Raw genomic sequence first — 24,032 nt, 5'->3', positions numbered from 1 at the left:
CTAGGTCAGGAAAGTAGAATGAAATCTTTCTGCTGACCGGAAGGTCTCTAACTGAACTGGGTTTGACCAGTCTCCGCCCACTTAACAGTAAATAGAAATCCACAGCAGAACGCTGTTGTTTTAAACCTCATGTGCATCAATGAGGCACACACTATAAGGGGACTTGACATTAGCACTCAAGATGATTTTACTTTGAGCAGTTTAATGCTCTGAATTAATTAAAAGCTTTTAAGAAGGGTAATCAGTTACTGGTTTACAGTGACTGAACAAGTCAAATTCCATTATAGATGGGATTCTTGGATTTTTACCAGTGTTTGAGACATCATATTCCATGATTCCATCCTTTTTATAAGTAAGCCCATTGGTTTGCAATGACTAATCAAGCCACATTCCATGTTACCACATTAGATCAGAGGAAGCATTTTTTTTACACATCGTGTTGTTATGACCTGGAATGCACTGCCTGGAAGCGGATTCAATGATAACTTTCAAAAGGGAATTGGATAAATACTGAAGGGAAAAAAAATTACAGGGCTATGGGGAAAGAGCAGGGGAGTGGGACTAATTGGATAGCTCTACCAAAGAGCCGGCACAGGCACGATTGGCCGAATGGCCTCCTTCTGTGCTGTATCCTACTATGATACTCCAGGATTTTTACTGGTGTTTTAGGAGTGGATTCCACCAGTCCATCTATTTGTCCTTGAAACTCACAAATCAGAGGCTTAGTTTAAGGCTATTACACAATTTTCAAGAGGGACTAATGCCAAAGGGTTGAATAATTATATTCATTATATGAATTACTTTTTAATTGATTGGCCACTTTAATCTTTTCTCTGCTGATTTGTATTTGTCCATGAAGGGCACTGAACTTTTCTATCTGAATGCCATCAGTTTAATGTCTTATCTGAAAGACAGCTCCTGGGACATTGCAATACTCCCTCCGTACTATCCTGAGATTTCAACCTCGTTCACCGAGAGCACATATCAGAGAATCACAGGCTCACCCCTCACTCCCATGATTTTCCATACATTAAGTTTGCCCCGAAAGATCACCTTATAAATGAAGAACTGGTCAATATTTGTTTTTACGACGCCCTTACACTGGCATTAACTTTCTTTTATGTTTTTTTGAAAAGCCAACAAGCTGCAAGGAACTAAACTCTGAATTCAGAATGCTAATTCCCAAATTCTCAAGTTACAGTAACATTATTGATGTGGCAGAATAAATTAAAAGTTGGCAAAGTATTGTGGAAAAAGTGCAATCAATCTGTTCCATAACATTTGCTTGTTGCTCTGAAAATTTTCAGCTGAATGGAATTTGCAGTAACACATGAGAAATGAGTAAATTGGCAGTGCCCCCTATGAAACAAAAATTGAACCAGACCAAGCCCAGAATGCATGCCTCACTTGATGTACTAAACTCAATTTGTTCCACATTAGCACATAATTCCACTGCACCCAGTTAACGCTGAATGGTGTTCACAAAGTCAGTGTTCCCTACAGTTACAACAGTGACTACACTTCAAAAGTTCTTTGTTGGCTGTAAAGCACTTTGGGGCGTCCTGAGGTCGTGAAAGGCGCTATAGAAATGCAAGTCTTTCTTTCTTCTTTCTTTCTTTATTGGCTCTGAAGCACTTTGGGACACACTGAGATCGTGAAGGACGTTTTATAAATGCCAGTTCATTTGTTCATTCTTTCACATATCACCAGGTTGACTAAATTTCATGCATTTTTTTTAACCTTTTATTATCGGACAATTCATCATTTCTGTTCATAACTGTCAAGCAATAAGGTCAAGAACTGTCGAGCATAATATTTATCCAATGGGCAGATTGAACATTATAATGCACACAACTAACTGTGTCACTTGGGGATTATTCAGTTATGTTTGCGTGTTAGACAAATCCCACACCCAGTAGGTTCTGACATGTTTGCTTTATAACACTGGTGTGGAAAATACCTGTCAACATAAAAATCCTATTGTCAAAGTAACAACACAAAGCAACTTCAATTAATTTTCTTTCCTCGTACAAGAGGTAGGTATTATATGACATTAATCAGGACCAGAGTGGTCTCCTGGACTAGTTTTGATCGCCTAAGGGGATCGGAAAGGGTCCAGATTTTTTTTTTCCCTACTTGGCTTGAGTTTTAATCTGGTTTTTCGCCTCTTCCAAGAAATTATGTGGCTTTCGAGTGGAGTGGGGAGCATATATATTGTGATGCGCAGGGCATCGCAGTTGTGTGGGACAGGCTGGATGGACCACAGGGTCTTTTCCTGTCCATCATTGTTCGTATATAACTGGAACGAATGTACATAAATTACAGTGTGTTATGCTAGGATTTCAGTAAAGCAAAATGTTAAGCACTTGAGGGCGAATTTTCTAATTAAACATTCCCGATGCCAAGGTTTGCCCAGCACGAGTGCAGATCAAAAAAGTTGCACAAGCACAGCCCGTGATTTTCCATCCATTAATTTTTGTAGTACGTCCACTTGAGCTGTGGAATTACACTCAGCAGTTCAGGTTTATATTATGACTGTACAAACTTGGATTTATGTGGAGAGAGCATTTCAAGCTTTTTAATTGGGTGAGTACCAATGATTATAGAACTATATAATGATACAGCACAGAAGGAGGCCATTCAGCCCATCATGCCTGTGCCGGCTGACTGAAAGAGCTACCAATTAGTCCCACACCTCTGCGCTTTCCCCATAGCCCTGCAATTTTTTTTCTTTTTACGTAGAGATCCAGTTCCCTTTTGAAAGTTACTATTGAATCTGCTTCCACTGCCCTGTCAGGCCGTGGACTTCAGATTATAACAACTCACTGATTATAGGCCTATCACTGACAGTAGCAGTTTGAGGAGTATCACACAGGAAGAATATTGGCACAGCATTGGGACAAGTAGGTTGACGTACCATTTCTTTTCCTGAAGTATATTGGTACCAATCTATCTACATGTTATTCATACATATACACCAGTGAATCTCCCATGCCCTTGCTCATAGTGAGTTGGGGTTATGCTGTTGTAAGGGAGGGGGATACTGGGGTATGGGAATGGGGTGGGGGTGTGCTTTGGCAAAGGATGGGGAAGAAAGTTTGTGAGAGATGTGCTTCGAGATAGTGAAGTAAATGTTTTTAATTGATTTCTGGAGAATTTTGGGCAGTTAGTTTTTTTTCCTGTGACAAACACAACATTTTTCATTACACCGAACAGATTTCCCAGGGTTGCACTTAACCTGGAGCAGTAACTGTTTACCTTCACACACTCTGTATCTTTCTGTCTGTCTAAAAAAATAAACCCTTGAAATAGTCTTCCTGTCAAAAGTTCCATCAAAAAAGATTCCAACATTCATGCTTTGCTTTGTTGTCACATATTTAGGAAAAACCAATTCATAATTACTGCTCTAACCTCTGTATCCTCACACTTATGAGTACTGTACAGATTATCTGTAAGAGAATTATAGTGACGTACGCTGGGGGGTTAACAACAATAACAACATTTATTCAGTGCTTTTAACATAGTAAAACATCCCAAGGCGCTTCACAGGAGCGTAATAAGGCATAAATAGGCACCGAGCCAAAGAAGGAGACATCAGGACAGGTGAGTGTACAAACTTAGACTGTGGGATATTGCTGCTTGCTGGGAGTTGTGTTTGGTTGACTCTTCAGCTACCAGTGATCATTATGGGATGTGAGGCTTCTCAGCGAGTCAAAGGTCTGCGACAGAAAATATTGTTACAGATATTACAAATACAGGAAATGTGATTCTATAGGTAATTTTAATCAATTTCCTGTAACTTTTATAATTTTTCGTGTCTTTATTGTATTACAAGCTTTACTTGCAGAATTAAGTGCGAGATGGCACTCAAAAAGAGTTTGAAAAATAAATTGAGTGATTTAATTGGCTCTGCTTTTACTCCTTGCCAACTTTTGGTTGGAAGTTTGTAAAATTGCTGTTTGGTAGTTTTCATCCTTGGTTGCTAACTATTTATTGACACATTCTGCATTTGTTCAGCTGTGAGTTGTTACTGTGAATATGAAATTTAACCCAACCAAGTGTCAAATGTGGTGCAGAAATTTGCATATAAATGATGTGATACTTGAAGAGTGACGGACAGAAGATGTTAATATTACGTCCAGCACATCCAGGGCGCACTCTCAACTTTGTCGCAATGCAAATTTTTTTTTTAAGAGCAGCAAGCCTTTCACTAAGCAGAAGCCTGAAATTTACAAGTAATTTACTGACCTGTAATTGACTGAACAATTTACAAGCAGCTACAATTACCTGGCTTCCCATAAGGAATACTTGAACAATGAAAGAGATAAATCTGGCTTATAGTTATGCATTACGACTGTGCTCTGGACCTCAAACTCCCCATGAGTCACCCGATGGGAGATCTGTTAATGCTCGATGAGTATGTCTAGTGACAACAATGCATCTTTTTTCCAGTTGAAAACACAAGTGGATAGATAACCAGACGTGAGATATGATAAGGATCTCCACTTGTAAAGCTGACCCTAACCCATTTGTAATTTTGCCACTTGTGAGATTTTGCAGCGTAAGAGAGCTTGGAACAAGAAAAGGCTCCTTCCATAGATCATGAACAAATCTGCTCTATCATGGACTCTACCCCACCCATTTAATCTCAGTGGGTAGCCCTGTCGCCTCTGAGTCAGAAGGTCGTGGATTCGAGTCCCATTCCAGAAACTTGAGCACAGTTGGAGGTGCCGTCTTTCGGATGAGACGTTAAACCGAGGCTCTGTCTGCTCTCTCGGGCGGACGTAAAAATCCCATTCCACTAGTTCGAAGAAGAGCAGGGGAATTCTCCCTGGTGTCCTGGTCAATATTTATCTCTCAACCAACAGGTTATCTGGTTATTATCTCATTGCTGTTTGTGGGAGCTTGCTGTGTGCAAATTGGTTGCCACGTTTCCTGCATTACAACAGTGACTACACTTCACAAGTACTTAATTGGCTGTTAGCGCTTTGGGACATCCTGACATCTTTGGGACATCCTGTGAAAGGTGCTATATAAATGCAAGTTCTTTTTTTCTTTCCTACAACTTGATCGATAAGGTACTCAAGTAAAACTCCTGAATGTTTATCCATCCCAAGCCAGTTACACAGTCAGCTTTACTTGTGGAAGCAACTATCAAGAAGTGTATGGGTCCCTAACATGTATCCAGATATATTTCCACACGCATTCTGGAGGCACTAACTCTGCTGTGAACTCAATCAAGTATTTCCATTTACGTGAGACAAATTCAAACTATGACCTGTTTGAACTGAGTGCATTCATTCAGATTAATCATTTTTTCATTTCATTTATTCATTTTTATATTAAGAAAAGCTTCCACTTTATAGTTCCCCAACTTTCTTTGTTTTCCTCTGTGAGCTGTTTTAACTTTCATCTTAAGGGGACAGGGCAATCTTTAAATTACGGGCACCACATCCACCACTAATGCTGGCCCATTATCAGCCAGAACACACTGTGTGCCTGGGCAAGGCTAAATCGGATTGACAATTATTTTCCTCCCTGGAGATGCATCAAGATGACATTCTACCACTGAGCAGCCTGCCTGAGAAGGCATCAGATTCACGACTTGCAACAGTGCACTGGCGGGCAGATGTGAGCGGCAGTGAGCCCCAAGACTCGAAACTGAAACCTATCGATTTACGAAGTGGGCATTCTACTTCCTAGTGCCAATGGATTACATGTCGTTCAATATTGCATTAGTCTAAATAAACTTCCCTTTTAGATTTAATTCTAAGCTATTGTAAAGAAGCTTACTTGGCACTTTTAGATGATTACCAGCAGGATTGGCCGTGTCCCACATATCATCATGTACTTTTTGTGTTAATTTGGATTTACCATAAGCTGGAGTTAATGTTCTTAATGTCTTAAAACAGTCAGGATTCAGACACAAGCCACACTGCCAGTGCCGTTTGATTTAATACTGCACATCAATGCCAAGTATTATTTCCCAATATTTAGGCAAACAGCAAACTTCATCTTTCTTTGGCTGGACCCTGATGGACTTTCATTTTCAAATCAAATAGGTTTCTTTTCTTGAATTGGGTCCAGTGAGAGGCCATAACCCCTGGGGCTTAAATAAGGGAATTGGCCCTGACAATTAGTGGAGATATATTCCAATTGCATTCCCTTTGGGCAAAAGCTCAGTCACAGCAGCCAAAAACTCTCACTGTCTTTTGGCTTGCGGTGACAACGCTCTGGGGTTCGGAAGGAAAACCGATCCCAGGAGCTGTGTGAAATATACTCGCAGAGCTCAGATGAAAACAGGCAAGACAGCATTTTATCTTAAAACCTTAAATGTTGTTTACTGTTCACTGTTCACTACGTACATCTATCCTCTTGACTTTTGAAACGCCCATACGTTAGCAAAACAGAATTAAACCTTAAACCTCTTCTACCTGCCCTCGGTAATTCAGTTTCTCCTATTCTCAAAATTGATCAGAACACTCTTGTTAGGCAAACAATTCTCCGCTGTAATAATTTGCAGCAATAAGTTCAAGCAGCCGTAGAAGAACAAATCATTAGAGCAACTGTTGTTCCTGGCATCTTTCCAGAAACCCTGACAGACTTTCCAAAAGCTCTTTTGCACACGTTCCAGGAAAATGATTCCCAAAGCCTTGAATAAAGACCGGAGTTGATACTTCTGTTTTGTGTTAGTTTTCATGATGGTGTTTCACTGGGCTGCAGTGCGACTTTTTTTTTAATGGATCACCTTTAACATTGCAGTATATTGTTTATTGAGTACTGCCCCCAGCTCTTGCTTTGCATTTGGGAGAGATTGGTTAACAATCCATACTCAACAATATTTCTACCATCAGATATTAACTACAGGGTAAAAAATATTGTGCGTGCAGTATTACTAACATGTAAACATAGTGATATAAACCAAAGGGGTAATTTTCCAACTTTGCACTCCTGGCATGGAACCTAGACCACCAGGAGTGCAAATTGGAAATTCGGGCAGGATTATGCATTCTCAAGTGGCACCCTTTCAGGAGCGTGGAGTCATAAAATTACCCCTCAGATCTCCACATATTATTATATCGCATCCAACATATAATCGGTAACAGTGGTGGTCAAAAGCCAATTACTTTTCTCTAATAATTTTGATATCACCAGTAGATCTCCTGTAGAGTTGTTCACTGGTAGCCTGGAGTGTGATTTTGTGATGTTTCATTGTGGTCCTGATCTGAAGTCCTCTCACTCAGCCCCTTCTGCTGCTGGTGATGCTTGAGTTTTGAGGGCCTGACAGCCGCTCTCTGCTGCTCGAGCTCCAGAGTCTTGTGTCGGGTTCGCACTTCCTGTCCATAAATTTTACTTCCAGTTGTCACAATTTTTGGTCATGCTTTCGTGTCAACATTTACCACTCTAAACTTCTATGTCAAATTTCCCATTCAATTTTGGTATGTCAACTGTCACAGTGTAGTTACAGGCTCTGAACACTAGGTGGCACTGTGGCGCACGTTTCCAAAATTTGTTTCCCATCATCATGGCCATGCTGTTAAAAACAAACTGACCCTGTGCAAAGCCACAGGCAATTTACTAGTATTATAGAATTTCTTACTGATCAAGATAATGCTCAACCAGTCTGGTGAAGAGAGGGATCATGTGGAGGCAGCAATCACTTCTGAGGATTTGAGTTGTTGATGTTGATGTTTGTGAATGTTTAGTGCATTCCCCAGTGATTCAGGGGTTCAGGCAAAAAGTAAACATGTTCCCTCATGAGGTGACAATGCCATGATTGTATTCGTGGAGCAACAAGCTGATACTCTGCCTTTCTACCTCTAATCTTTAAAATGCAACTCCTTTCATTTCATGTTACCTACAGTAAATATATTCAAGGGCACTGCACAACACACACCGTAGTGGGGATTTTAACTCCCGGGCAGAAAGTAGGGGAGAGGGCCTGGATATTAACTCCCGCTTGGTCGATTTTTAACGACCGAGCCTCATTAGCGTTTCTCCAGCCAGTTGCCCGCCCAAAATGGGCGTAAAGTCATAGCTGGCCAGCTGCCGCCTGCGGAGATCAGGCGGTCCAGAGACTGACTGGCTGCCGGTACTCAGGTACCGGTGGTGGGGGGAGAGGGTGTGGGGGGCTGGGAAGGTTTCGCAGATGGGAAAGGAGAGGGCTCTCCGGTGCAGCAGAAGCCCCAAACTTTCCCTGTGGGACCCGGAGAAGCACTCCTGCTCCAGGAAAGATAAGTTTTGCACTTATCTTTTGGGGGCCTCCACTCCTGCTTTGGCGGTTTTTCCCGGTCAGAGAGTTCACAGTGGACGCTCCAGCCAGTGGACCGTTAGAATTGCCTCAGGGTCCTATCTGATTAGTATATACTTATGAAGCGTTTAAACCAGCCGTTATGAGGCGACATCTGAGTGGCAACAAGAATGGCACAGTTTGAACTCAAGTTTCGCCCAGTCACCACTGGACGAAGGGAATTAAACTCCCTCCTAAACTCTCTCCTTGTGTGTTAAATAACAAGCCCACCACACACTTTTTAAAAGTGCTACCTTCATTAACATTTCTGCTAAAAATAAGTAAGTAAAGGGCACAAGATAGGATCCCACTGGTTGCCTCACTCCTGTTATCCAAACAGTAGGAGATCGCTTTATGATTTTTAAATCGCAGGCTATAACTTTATTGTTGCGCTAATATTTCATCTGCTGTATAGCCCACACTGATCTATATTACAACAATGATGATCTGGATTACTAGCACGCTGTATGGAAAGGTACACGGAGATTACAGTAACACACTGCAAGGTGATCATGCACCGTAAATTCAGAGTAATCCTACTGAACTCCTACAGTTAGTCATCTGGTCTCCACTGAGTGAGAGTAACAGGAGCATGAGGTTTATGATCTGATAGCAGGCGGAATAAATAACCATCATGAACTACACCCCAAATATTTCACCAAGGCTATCTGCCCCACCCCCCCATCCACGCAGCCTCAGGCCTACCTGCCTGGGCAGAAGGAGAAAAATCTCTTTCGGAATTAGTGCAGTGGTGGGGATTGGAGTGAATCGTAGGTTGGAGATATTTCACTTTCCAACCTTACAAGTTGTCAGAAGTGGGTGGCTGTTATTATTAGCAAACTGGGAGTTGTTTATCCAAGTGGATCATAAATTTACTTCACACTAGTAGATCTCCCGTGACATTGCTCACAGTGTGACTGAGTTTACAGTGGTACAGGATACAATGGGGTTACAGTGCCACCTAGTGGCAGCAACGTGCAACCACAGTATTACTGGCTCCTGTTTACATGGGGAATTTCCATTATAACTGATTGCAATGTTAAACGTTGACATGAAAAGTATGAACAAAATTGTGACAACAGGAAGTGAAGTTTTTAGATAGGAAATGAACACATGAGAGAGAGAGAAAGATATTACAAACATTTGTGCCTACAGGCCAACTAGAAGTCTGTCTTTCTCTCTACCCATCCATCTATCTCTCTGTCGCTCTGGCCAGGAATTTCCTCGGAGCTGCTCCTGCCCATCTGCCATAACGCGCCGAAAGCGTGTAAACGGGGTTACCGCTGCACTTCTGGTGAAGTTAAGACAGCAAAGCGGTAGCAGCTCTGAGGAAATTCCTGGCCTCTTTTTCTATTTCTCTCTCAATCCCTTCCTTTCCTCTGGTATTTCAGATGTTGACAATCCTGACATACGAGCTATCTATGAATTATTCTTAATGGAGCAGATAGTACATGGGCCTGAATCCATCCCTGGCAAGGATCCATTGCATAGATGGTGGCAGAGTTCCCTTTTATTCCAATTTCCTGCAGGCAGAATTTGGAATGGACAGCCCGGAGGTCCTTTGGACAGATGTGCATTGCAAGGGCGTGAAGACTTTCTTTTGGCTGCAGTTTGTCATTCATAATCTGCTGATGATTCCAATTTTCCCCATATATGAGATATTATTGCCTTGATTAACAACTACAATTGATGCCATGAAGATAGGCTAGGAAACAACAATGGGGACCACCGTGCTTGCACTGTTCCTTACAGTTGCTCATAGTTTCATCTATCTGCTTCATAATCTGAAGGCACTCAACAAAGGATCTGTTAACATTACTTGGTCTGTGGCCTTTCATTGTTATCTTGAAAATGTTTGACTGAACAAAAGGGTCCTTTGGAACAGTCTCAAGCAGGATGTTTTAATTGACCTGGTTATGCAGTCAACCCTTGTTACTTTAGAGTAACGTCTCACCTCCCAGTCAAAAATAAATGTAGGTTTCACCTGGGCTCAAGTGAGCTGATTATATTTAATGCAATGTCCTATCCAAGCTAAGTATTTGCATTGTCTCGTCATTACACAGTTGAACTAAGGATGTCTGCAGCAATAGTCAAAAAGTAGAAATGCTTCAGGAGATGGGGAAGATCGGGCAACCAAAAGGACAAAGAAGCTCCAATGTCCGTACTGGCTATCTCAAGAAGGAGGGAATCATGTGCCATACCTCTTCAGATAAGGCGGGATTGTTGAACACATTTGCTGAAAAGCCACCTGAAATCCAAGGGCAAATCCCAAACCCAGCTAGAAATTAGGTAAAAGAAAATTAAACCTTTTCCAGAAAGCTGATCCCAGATTGTTCCTGGCCCTGATGGCCTCGAACCTCAGGTTATTATGGCCCCATCTAAGGAGCTAGCTACTCCCCTGCCTCATTTATTTAAAAGATGCCGTCAATCAGTCTATTCTCACCTGAGTGAAAAGTAATCTAGGATTGCAACGGGATCTTGATAAATTGGGCCAGTGGGCCGATGAATGGCAGATGGAGTTTAATTTAGATAAATGTGAGGTGATGCATTTTGGGAGATCGAATCGGGCCAGGACCTACTCCGTTAATGGTAGGGCGTTGGGGAGAGTTATGGAACAAAGAGATCTAGGAGTACAGGTTCATAGCTCCTTGAAAATGGAGTCACAGGTGGATAGGGTGGTGAAGAAGGCATTCAGCATGCTTGGTTTCATTGGTCAGAACATTGAATACAGGAGTTGGGATGTCTTGTTGAAGTTGTACAAGACATTAGTAAGGCCACACTTGGAATACTGTGTACAGTTCTGGTCACCCTATTATAGAAAGGATATTATTAAACTAGAAAGAGTGCAGAAAAGATTTACTAGGATGCTACCGGGACTTGATGGTTTGACTTATAGGGAGAGGTTGGATAGACTGAGACTTTTTTCCCTGGAGAGTAGGAGGTTTAGGGGTGATCTTATAGAAGTCTATAAAATAATGAGGGGCATAGATAAGGTCGATAGTCAAAATATTTTCCCAAAGGTAGGGGAGTCTATAACGAGGGGGCATAGATTTAAGGTGAGAGGGGAGAGATACAAAAGGGTCCAGAGGGGCAATTTTTTCACTCAAAGGGTGGTGAGTGTCTGGAACGAGCTGCCAGAGGCAGTAGTAGAGGCGGGTACAATTTTGTCTTTTAAAAAGCATTTGGACAGTTACATGGGTAAGATGGGTATAGAGGGATATGGGCCAAGTGCAGGCAATTGGGACTAGCTTAGTGGTATAAACTGGGCAACATGGACATGTTGGGCCGAAGGGCCTGTTTCCATGTTGTAAAATAAATAAAAAAATCATACCTACCTACCAGGAAGCACCGTTGCCAAAGTACGCAGCATAACTAGGGGATTAATGTACAGATAGGCACTTGTGATGAATGGTACTGATTAGAGCTGCTTTTTCATGCAAATTTATTCAGTATTTTGTATGGAACAAAAACAAGACCTCTGCCTGTCATTTCATCGTTTAAGAAATGATGGAGACTGAGCAGCACAGGAGGATTGCAAACTCCCCATTTATCTTCCTGACCTGAGTTCAAATTTTGTTGGATTTTGCCCAGTGCCCATCTGACAGCAACTGAAAAGCTGGAATCGGGATTCAATGAAATAGGAAGCACTGAAAAAATGTCTGGGCAAATCCAAATTGTACAGCAGTAACCGTGGTTACAGCAGCATGTTGTGGCTTAAAGAAAAGCTGCATTTTTAAACGCTATTTTTAATTGATTTCAAATTTCAACCTTTTACTGAGAAGCTGAATCTTCTGCCATGTTTTCTAAACCATGTGCTGTTGTTTTGTGAAGGAATTGAGCTTTGTGACATTGCACTTGGGAAGGGGGAGACACAGAGGGGACAGTGTGTCACAGTTATCAAATGCGTCCTGGGTTATATTCCATTCCACGCTAACTTTTCTACTTAGAGCTCCAGAGTCTTGTTACAGTTTCTTTCTCTGAATTTTCACATTTCGTAAAAACTTGCAGCCGCTCAATGATTTTGTTTTTTTTTTAAACTGACCAACTTTTTCTATCGGCTTGAGTTAACCACCCACCAAAGTGGCCATTAATTATACGTGAGCCTCGACAGTGGGTGTTGGCAGACTTCTTGACCACAGGGGCCAGCCATCATAGGTGACCCTCACATAAGCTGCACACACATGCAATTCCAGCAGGAGTCACTGAATCCCTGGCCTATTTTCTTCTCCCTAACCTAGGGTCGGTAAGGGCAATTGTAGCACCCCTGCAAAAGAAAGAATGTGCATTTATACAGTCCCTGGACATCCCAAAGCGCTTTATAGCCAATCTTAATTTTTAAGTGTAGTCACTGTTGTGATGTAGGAAACACAGTGGCCAATTTGCACAAGGCAAGGTCCCACAAACGACAATGTGATAATGACCAGATAATCTGTTTTTTAGTGATGTTGGTTGAGGGATAAATATTGGCCAGGACACTGGGGAAAACTCCACTGCTCTTCTTCGAAATAATACCGTGGGATCTTTTATGTCCACCTGTGAGGGTAGACAGGGCCAAAAGACGGTACCTCCAACAGTGCAGCATTCCCTCAGTACTGCACTGGAGTGTCAGCCTAGATTTTGTGCTCAAGTTTCTGGAGTGGGACTTGAACCCACAACCTTCTGAATCAGAGGTGAGAATGTTAACACTGAGCCATGGCTGACATCTCTGACACCATCCTGGTTGAGTTTAATTAACTCAGCACAGACCCGGGATGAACCTGGAGCTTTTAGTGGTCTGTATGGCTTGTTTACATGCAGGACACCTTCCTGAGCCACGAGGAGATCTGCGGACTAAACTTTTACTTGTTGAACAATAAGCTTTTTCTCCTAGTTTCATAGTTTATAGTTTCATAGTATGATACAGCACAGAAGGAAGCCACTCGGCCCATCATGCCTGTGCCGGCTCTTTGAAAGAGCTGTCCATTTCATCCCACTCCCCTGCTCTTTCCCCATATCCCTGTGATTTTTTTTCCCTTCAAGTATTTGTCCAACTCCCTTTTGAAAGTTATTATTAAATCTGCTTCCACCTTTCAGGCAGCGCATTCCAGATCATTACAACTGCGTAAAAAATGTTTCCTCATGTCACATCTGGTTCATTTGCCAACCACCCTAAATATGTATCCTCCGGTTACCGACCCTTCTGCCACTGGAAATAGTTTCTCCTTATTTACTTTGTCAAAACCGTGCATGATCTTGAATACCTCGATCAAATCTCCTCTTAACCTTCTCTGTTCTAAGGAGAACCCAACTTCTTCAGCCTCTCCACATAACTAAAGTCCCTCATCCCAGGTAGCATTCTACCATCCTCTCTGGGATTTGTGAGTATTTGGTTCCCAAGTCACTTGGCACTGATTCCTGATTTTCCTTTTCTCAAACAGGTTGCTTTGCGTTGCTGGGACGCATTTCTGTTTGCTTGTTGTAATTGTGTAGCAATAAGTAGATCTCACGTAGAAGTTATTAAAATTTCCCGCAGGAATACTGACTCCATTTGGGAACGAGCAGTAAGATTTTCAAAACAATGCACACTCGAGCACAATGCCCGTGGGTGTTGTGTACTTGTCCTAACGAGGAAATAGAGGGGAGACAATGCATTGCAATTTACTGTAGTCACCAGGAAGGTAGGTTCTCGGGCCCTAATTATTTTGAAAGAGGTCCATATTTCCACTTTTCACTCACCCCAGGAAATAGGAACAACTCAACGAGGGCCATTGGAATAAGCAAAGTCACCATTCTTTTAGATAATCTAGCACAACAAACAGTGCAGGGAGCTTTTGGACAGCTGTTGGTGTTTGAGAGACAAGACAGAAAGATCGATCATGAGAGGGATACAGACTTATTTCCCTAAGTTGGGAGATATGACTTGTTGTTTATGACATTCTCTGGACCTCTTGTTTGTTTTGTAATCACCATCTTATTCTGTATCAGTGGTACTCAAAATATTGACCAGAGCACAATGCGGCCTACCTCCCCTTCACCTGTGGCCCTTCGTAGACTTTTTGGCTTTGGGCATCCATTCACAGATTGTCTGCTATTGGACATTGATCAAGCTGGGATTCAGTGCTGTCCCTCCTCCCTTTCTTGCTCTCCAGCAAAGGAAGGCAGGAAATGCTATTAGGACCCATGCTCAATCACTCCATGGGTGCACCAGATTGTAACACCCATACCCCATCATCGTACGGTTCAGGATGTTGTGACACTCCTAAGAGTGACCCTCGAGCAAGAGACTTATTGCGACTATGACCCTCGACAAAAAGTTTCTCACTTCAGTTGAGACAAACATGATTTGTGATCAGTACTATCAGCTGATAGTCGAGCATATAGTTGCGAGGGATAATTGCCCAAAACCTGAGTTTGAGTTGCAAGTACGCATTTGTTACTGAGTCTAAAAGGACTCATTATGAAGCTGCCTGACATCCAAGTATCACCAAGTCTGCAACAGTGCTGAATAACTTGAATGTTAAATAAAGAATTGGTTTTAGAAAAACAGAGCTCAGTGTGTTGAATGTAAAATACAAGTGTGGGTTTTGACGTTGCCAGTTCTTCGACAGTTTTCACATATTTAAAATAAAGAGTCAAGTTTTAATTCTATACGGAAATAGCAGTGCGACCTCCCATTGATGAACATCTCAGTAATGGCAGAGACTGAGCTAACATATCTGAACAGTCGATTGTTATTGTCCAGGGTGCAAATATAAATCACAGCCTTGTACACAATGAGGCTGAGATTAAATCAAGTGGACAAAAAATTGAGTAGGGAATTGTCAAGTCATATGGAATTACAGAAATACATTCAAGGAAGTGAGCTTGAGGAGCTAAAAGGCAGAGTGCGTGTAAATTAAAGTAACAGACGTGGATTCACCCTTGACCTGATGCTAACCCACCTTGTTAAGGGGGATATAACTTTTCAGACAATGAAAAAGCGGATTATCGGGGGGCAGAGTTGGTACAGAAAATTGGCCAGTTAAGATATGGATTGTCATTTGAGTTTACGTTAGGCACAATCCAGTCCAATTTGGTGAGTATATACAAGGCTCTTTTCCAAATAATAGGGTCATTGGTAAACATGCTGCATTGATTCACAGACCAGAGTATCCAAGTTGCCTTGATTTGTGTTTTTAATGGTAGTTTTTCTCCACAGCTTTTTCCCTGCTCTGCTGTGAAAGCTTGGTTGAAGTGCTGCCATTTTAGCTGACAGTGCAGTGCTGTGGTGTGAGTCTGTCTTTTATTCTCCTCCTTCTGCCAATTTTTCTCCTCTGCTCTCCTGAAGGGGCTGCTCTCTGGCTGGGGCACAGCTCACCCTCTGGTACCTCACCTAAGTTGTTTTTTTTTCACGTGTGAGCCCTCGGCAATGAACTATTTGACCATGAGAGCATCACAGCCAAGGCTGATCCTGTCCTGACCCAATGTCCATGTATGAGTACTTCCAGCAGGAATCCCTGGATAGGCATCAGGTGTTGGGGCCCTGCCCATTTTTCACCCACTCTCCACCATTGCCCCAGCTCACTCAATACAGGTGGGGGAATCGGATCTGAGGCCTTCCTGGTCTATATAGTTCAGCTAGTCCCTGTCTTAACCTGTTCAGCTATCAGAGATAGTGAGCCTTTCTTTTTTGATGGATGGCGATGTCAATAGTTTTTCATTGACACTAGAAAATCTCCTGTGTTGTTGCTCACGTGTAATCGGGAAATGTGCTGTTGAATGAAAACCAGAGTATTATACTATGAAATGCAAAATGTATTATTGTGCTGATAAGCTATGTCTCTCCAAGGTCACAAAGTCGAATTGCTGTTAAGTAAACACTGGTATGAGGTCAGTCAGAGCTTAATTGCTGTTTAGTGAGCAAGTTTTCAAGATTATTTTTCAACTGTAACAAAGCGTGACATTTGGAATGTGACATCCACAGTGTGACAGACGTATGTTAGATGCAATGTATATAGATGTAAATGTCGAGCTAGATGCAGTGATATAATGATATCGCTCCGCATGCCTTTATTTCAACAGCCCATAAGGTATCTTGTACGTTACAAGACCATGGCACCAATTTAATTACATTGCTTGACTGTAATATGAAATGAAAATCAACAATAAACAGATCGCAGCATTCACATACTTGATGTTAAAATGGTCTGTTGTACTAAAGAACACTGAAACATCTGGTCTCTCGGGCCAATTTAAACCTTATTCTGGGAATCCTGCTGCACTGAGCAGCGATAGATGATTCATCACTGGCCTTAACCGCACATCTGTTGCAATTTGGAGGTTTGGGTAGTTCTGTGAAAGCTGTGGTTGAATTACTGAACCGCCACCATGCAAAAAAAAATGGATGTTTTTTATACAGCGATTGTCGCAGTGTGTCGCGGCACAGACCAGTTTCCAAAAACAAAAGTGTTTTTGACTCTGAATAGTTTTCAGGGAAACCCTAAAAAGCAAATCATTTTCTGGACTCTTTTTCTAAAGGTGCTTAATCCATCAAACTGTAGTCACCAGCATCCGCAGGTCCCATTTTGGGAATTCACATTTGATGTTTTAATTTTTCGTGCACAATTCCACATGAAATAAAGGGATTGAGCTGTGTAGATGTTTGCCTGAAAGTCAGTTTAATGGTATATGACTGTGGACAATTGACAACCTATAGGATGGGAGAGGATGCCTAAGAATAGGAAAATCGACGCATCTGGGTTTAACTCACCTGTCTCTCACACTCAGGGCGATATATATCTCCCTCGGTGAATTTCTGGAGCGCCATTGATGACAATACTGTACTTGGGAGAGGGCTAAAGGTACAAATTCACTGCACTAGCTGAAGTTCCACTTGTATGAGCAAAGTAAATCCAGTCAGTCAGTCAGTATCCTCTATGACTCCATCTCACTATAGGTTAAATTTGCCAACGGCAAGCTCCCAGCAAGGAGGGGCCACAGATTGGAGAATCACCTGTAACCCTATCTCCAATCCATGCTGCTATCAGGCAATTGTAAACAATTTTACAACACCAAGTTATAGTCCAACAATTTTATTTTAAAATTCACAAGCTTTCGGAGGCTTCCTCCTTCCTCAGGTGAATGATACTCAACTGAGGAAGGAGGAAGCCTCCGAAAGCTTGTGAATTTTAAAATAAAATTGTTGGACTATAACTTGGTGTTGTAAAATTGTTTACAATTGTCAACCCCAGTCCATCACCGGCATCTCCACATCATGGCTATCAGGCAAGACTTGGCATTGGGAGTGGGGATCAGTGAAGTTGCCCTTATATTTCTTACAAACTACAATACTGGCCTACACAGCCCATCAGTCAGCCTTTAAGAAGGATAGCTTTACATAGAATTTACAGCACAGGAACAGGCCATTTGGCCCAACTCATCTAATCCTGTGATTCTGCTCCACACGAGCCTCCTCCCACTCCGTTTCATCTCACCCTATCAGAATATCCTTCCATTCCTTTCTCCCTCCTGTACTTATCTAGCTTCCTCTTAAATGCATCAAATAGCTAATTGGTACCAAGGCAGGAGTGGGCTCTGTACATGGACCTCAGCAACAGGGCAAGTTGGATGGACTGAATGGACTTTTTCTTGTTCCTACTTTCTTGCATTGGTGTGAAAGGGGCAATTTATATAGGTTGTGACTGAGGTCTGCATTGAAAATATTGCTCCAGCAAGTGATAGTTCAGTAGGTCAGTGGACTCCCATTCATGAGAAAGTAAAACTTGTGGGAGTGAGAGGTTGCACTGGGGCATCGAAAGGGGGCAGTTGGATTGAAAAAATATCTAAATAAAGAAAAGCAGTCGTTACATCTTGTACGGTAAAATATTTTCTGTACGGGCGAAACATAAATATTTTTACAAAAATGATCTGCAGAAACATGTGATTATGATGACATGTTTCTTGGGTCAGGGTGTAGTGTGTGCGTGTGTTTAGTTTAAAGGTCATCATTCATTTTTTAAAATTTGTATGTTATACTCCGATTCCTTTCCAGAGGCCCTTGGAGAAACCGGACGGCCTGGACGTGTCAGATCAGAGCAAAGAACATCCTCAGCATCTGTGCGAGAAGTGCAAAGTTCTGGGCTACTACTGTCGCCGGGTGCAGTGAGTGCTGTGCCCACCCTTGTACCCACCACCACCCACACACCCCCCCTGCCTGCCTCCCTCTCCCGACACTGCTTAAGAGTCCTCGGACCACACTCAGCCGAAAGACGAATTCACCAAAATCTCGCTCTAAACAGAAAACTAATAGGCCTTAAATTGGTAGAATGTGACTCTTTCCTGTGTATGTGTATATTTCCAGGTTGTATTTATAGTATTATTAACTACCAGAAACAGTATTACCAATAGCAGTTTAAAATGGCACCTTAAATGGGGTGTCTTGCCTATTCTTTGTTTACAGAGACTTTGTACCGTGAGCAAGTGGGAGGGGAAGAACATACTGGGCTGAAAGGCTGATATTTTAAACCAAACCCCTTCTGTGCCATTACTAATCATTAAGCCAATAGTACAAGTCCATTTGCTGTGAAATGTCACAAGGCACGAGAACTTTGACCCCCGAGCTCTTTGTTTCAAGAAAGCTGGCAAGTGTCAGTATTAGAGTAGTAAAAGTAAAATATGGTTATTGGCAAGTGATTACAATGATGACTGACAATATGTGTCTGGTATTGTAGAGAATCAAGAGTAAGTTGAAATGTAGGCACGAGAATAGAGAAAGAGGCATGGTTAACTCTTGGAGTACTGAACAATATTTTTGAACAGTGTAGCACATTAACACAACTCCATGGGCACCCCATCAAAAACTGAGTTGCCAGCAGTGGCAAAATACAATACTGTGAATTTCTGTAAGAACTTTTAAATCCTTTTGATAATTTAATCGAGAACACTAAGTGCCTTTGTAACTCATATCATTAATTTATCCTTGGAGTTGAATTTTTTAAAATGTTATTTCTCTTTCCTGTCGTTTTTTTTAAAAATTGATGTTTCGTCTGTTTGGGTGTCCCACCCTTCCCATGAATCAAAAGTCCATCTCATCTCAGCTGAGATCTGGTTGACCTCCTTTCCAATGCTGCTCTGTGACTGGCTGCTAAGTGGTCCGTGACAGCAGCCTCAAGTGACTGCCTCTCTGAATCACCCTCCACATGGGGAATTGCTCAGGTACCGCTCCCCTGACAGCACAACTGAGATTGGAAACGTGATGTGTACGAAGGGCTGGAGGGGAAGAGGAGAATCAGCACGTATCTTGTGTTGCACCACAGCTTGTTGCTCTGCCAGTGCACTGCCACCTCCTGAGTTTCGGTAGGGCTGTCCCACCAAGTGATGAAGAAAGCAGGATACCAAATGCATGCTCCTCCCCCCTTCCCCAAAGTATCAGCACTGTCCCAGATGAGTAAGGATGTTACACAACAGTTGCAATATTGGGACAACATCAAACAATGAGACCCTCAGGATTCCATGACCATCTTGGAAATCAAGGGATGGGCAATAAATGCCGGCCTCGCCAGCGACGCCCACATCCCATGAACGAATTTTAAAAAAACATTAATGCAAGGCTTTGTGATGTGAAGACATGTAAATAATCAATCACATGACTTGGAAAAGAGTGGTTTTCTCCCCCTCCCCCAATGTGACACAAGGTTATTTATTAAGTTGTGTATATATAAGTTTTGAGATATGTCCTTCACATTTCGGGTCTCACATCTAAATTTCTGTGTGACACTTTTTTTATATAAAAGTAGTCGATAAAATAAGCCAATCTGCGATTTGAAAATCTTTAAAAAAAAGAGCAGTCGACCTTTAATTTACTTGAAGAAGGCACAACAATTACACCTTGTGACCTTAAAGGGACACACCGAGATCCACATAATTGCACACAACCAGCAGGACAGTACATTGTGCTTTACATGGATTGGCGTTCCTGCTCCTCAAAAACAACATTTCCTGCAACCGACTGTAAGCAGCTCAACATTGTACATTCTACAGAAATGTCGAAGGGAGAGCGAAATTGCAGGGGAATGGGATTACAGAGCACCTGACCAACCTTTTATTTTTAAAAAAACATTTTTTAAAGTTTGAACTCCACAGATAAATTTTAATTGTCATCGTTTAGAATAAAAAGCCTTTTCCTAATGCAATACGCCATTTCTTCAGTGGGCAACACACTGTGCTCTCTTTAACCTACGCACTGTTGTGATGCCTTACTGAGATAAACAGCTGCCTTACAACTGCCTTAAAGTCGTAAAACAAAAAGGAAAAACTGCTGGAGACATAATGTAATGCTGGAAATTCACAGTAGGTTATTCGATATCTGTAACAAGAAAGGACAGGTTGATATAATATTTTGGGGGTCTAACCTGCACCAGAACTGAAGGCTGACAGATAAATAAGCTTTGGTTTCACCTTTTCATTCTCTCCCCTGCCACTTTTTCTCTCTATTACTAAAATGCTTCTTTATCTTTCAGACTAGTGCTGATCAAGGAATCGCACATGTCTATTCTCTGTACAGATGCTGACGTGACCTGGTGTGTATTTCCAACATTTACTGTTTTTACACTGTTCAGGCTCTTGGTTTAAAAAAAATACTGCTTTTATTTGGTTGGTGGGGGACACGGGGGTTGCCATTTAGTAAATTAATTTGCCCCCCTCCCATCTCCTCGGGGCCATGCACTGGCTGGATGAGTGAGCCAGACACCAGGCCCCTAAGCCTCTGCTAATGCCACCTTTTTGCCAGCTGCTAATTAATGCCAGAGAGTGACTCCGCTTCCGAGTGCCCCGGCCTATAGGGAGGTGCCCAGGCTTTGCCTCGTTGCTGCCACACAAACAAACAAACACTTGGATTGAGATCTCAGCTATGAGGAACCACAAGTGCAGACCTGTGTCCTACCACACTGTGGTGCCCAGATAGTTCAACATTTGCAAACATGCATTACTGTCATCTGAACTGTCTTGCGCACGACACTGAGGTGTGTCTGTGATCCAAGAGACAGTGATGATGCGGGTGAAACGGACAAGGCAGTGGGTAGCAAAGATTTGCCACATTATTGATTTGTATCTTCACTATTGCTAACCGGACTCGAGATAAAATATTTTGGGTGAAGTTCTCAACCCTCCCTCCCCTCCACACACACACATTTATACTGTCAGCCAATCATGAAACAATACAGAGTGCTCATGCAAAAGTCCACAAACCGCCCTCAAAATGGGAATGGGGGAGGGGGGAGTAATGTCAAGCAGCCTCTACCAGGTGAAAGGTTATCGGTAGGAGTAAGTTACAGAATGATTTAAAAGTACAGCTCCCACCCCAGCCCTGAAAGCCGATGCCTCATCAGCCCAAACAATAAGCCGCACTTTGTTAAATTTATAGGGGAATAACAGTTTCAGTTGCAAATGATAGTGGCGACGAGTGCCCACACAAACAGAAGCAAATGGCTGTCTGATTTTAAGGCTCTTTTACTCTCGGGTGTCGCTGCGAAACAGACTTTTGGCGGAGGCGGGGAGACGGGAGGCTGAGAGCCCCTTGCTGCTGACAGAAATATTAACTCAGTACCTAAAGGGTTAACCAAGAGAGACATGCCAGGAAACTGACAAGAAACTTATACGCTAAGTATGTGAGTATGAAAGTGAGGTTTTTAAGGGACAATCAAGTGAAAGAACAGTGTGAAGTTTTTAAGCTATATTGGATATATTTACCCATATATGATGTATTCTTGATTCTGCTTGCAGATGTATTTATCTTGAGTATTACTTGACTATAGTCCTTTCGTTTGGATTTTTATACTATGTGTGTATTTTGGAAACCTTCTAGATGTTAAAAATTTTAATGTTAACAAATATTTCTTATAAAGCCAAGTTCCTATCTGTCCAAGTTCCTGTTTATCTTTGCAGTAACCTTTTTGTATATATTCAAGGGGCATGAATTTTAGGATCCTGTTCTGTTTTTTTTGTTGAAATAATGTGGAATTTTTTTTAAAGATTTTTTTTTTCAAAAGACCTTTTCTACTAAATTACTAACACAGCTAAGAGTTTTCTTGAATATTTTACAAACCAAGGTTATAGTCAGAAGAAAATATTATTTATCTGAGAAAATTCTTTTTTTCTACAGTTCATTGTCTGTATAAAGTATGCAACAGGAGTAATGTGACTAGGGAGGTAAATAATGATGTCTAAACAGATGAATATTGTATGAAAGTTGGTACATAATTCTTGGGGGAAGAAAAAGTAAACCCTTGCAATTCTTGAAGCCATATATAAAATCGGGATGAAAATATTATCAGTATTAATTAACCTGCATTTATTCCAATGTTTAAACTAATTCTGCTTATTGTACTTATACATTACAGTTTATATATGTGTATTTTGGGAAATAACTGCCATCTAAACTAGCAGTATTAGATTGTTTAAAAATAACAAGTAACTATTGTACATCTGTTACCAGGAAGACAAAATTACTGTTATGTGGAGGAATGTGCATATTGATGTTAAGAAAACTGTATCATGAGCATTTATTTGATTGCTATTATATAGGCGAGGGACAAATTTGGTGTTTTGTAAGCAAAACACTTTGTGCTACCAGAAGATATGAAACACATTTTTTAAAGGAAGACTCAGAAAGGAGTAATTTTAGATATTTAATTGGTAGATGGAAATCCACCACTGTACAACTATGAAACTGTGAGTTAGTCTCGTACGCCTGGTCTATGAGCGTACGCAGGAGCCCTGTGCCACAGAACTGACAAGAAACGGATGCTGTAAATGGTCTTTCTCTTCAATCGCTCGACAGCAGTGTTCTGTGGGAACGACACAGGCTTAAATTAGAGAAACCATGCCAGCATGAGAATATACCATTTGAACACGTACTAGGGTAGACTATGCATGTGCATGTACATTGCTAGGGCAGATATATGAGAGCATTTAAAAATCTTGTATTTTTATCATAGCCTTAGCACAATAGTTAGAAGTTTATAAATGCTGAGGGAGTTTGCAGAAAAACGTACTTGAACCTAACTTGCTGAAGGATTCTTTAGGAAAAAAAAACTCTTCACTACATTTTTTTATATAGTTGTATTACACTGACTAATACTGTATCAAGCATTCTTCTGCTGCTTAAGATTGTAGTCTCAATGAAGAATAAGGTATTATATATATTTGGAACTTTCTGTAGACCGTTTGTAACCAGCATGCCTTTTTCTGTTCAACTTGATGGGATTGTTTACTTATTATTTCTAGATAACAGTGTTAAGACTTTTGTACAGCTGTAATGTGTGGGCAGACTCAGAGAAACTGGGTAATGGGAAAAAAAAGTCCTGTATATGAAGTGTTATGAACAGCCAGTTCAATGTGGACGGATGTTACCCTCTCTCATTAATGTCCATTACAATGGCATTCCGTCACGTGCCTTATTTTTGCTGGTTAGTATAAGCCTGCTTATAGAACTTTTAATAGTATTCTATTTGTGCATTAAAACAATGCAAAAATACAAATTCTTTTGAGTTTTGTGTTTAATTCCCTGCACCTCATCTCTATTAACACAACACTGGGTTTTCCAGGTGCCTTGTGGCACAGTACAGTCCCCTATTTTATTGGAAATTCTGTGGGTCCATACTGCAATCATCCCAACACTCAAAACCGCCAGATGTGCTGCCGGAGCTGACCTTTGACATACTGGCGATGTCCAGGCACGTATTGAAAGTGCTAGTGTGCAGGATCTGCCATTGAATTGCAGAAGGGG

At 41.5% G+C, this 24,032-nt stretch overlaps 1 protein-coding gene across 3 annotated transcripts in view; it reads left to right on the top strand.

Moving 5' to 3' along the window:
- Positions 1-23,784, top strand: part of zcchc24 (zinc finger, CCHC domain containing 24) — a 187,925-nt gene extending 164,141 nt beyond the window's left edge. For all 3 annotated transcript variants that reach the window (XM_067972492.1, XM_067972491.1, XM_067972490.1), the window contains one exon: positions 18,300-23,784. In XM_067972492.1, coding sequence (XP_067828593.1) covers positions 18,300-18,413 — 114 coding nt within the window. In that variant the 3' untranslated portion in view covers positions 18,414-23,784. The remainder of the gene's footprint in view (positions 1-18,299) is intronic.
- Positions 23,785-24,032: the final 248 nt, after the last annotated feature.

Source organism: Heptranchias perlo, chromosome 36, assembly GCF_035084215.1.
Source record: "Heptranchias perlo isolate sHepPer1 chromosome 36, sHepPer1.hap1, whole genome shotgun sequence".
NCBI lineage: Eukaryota > Metazoa > Chordata > Chondrichthyes > Hexanchiformes > Hexanchidae > Heptranchias > Heptranchias perlo.
This window is presented reverse-complemented; position numbering and strand designations above follow the sequence as displayed.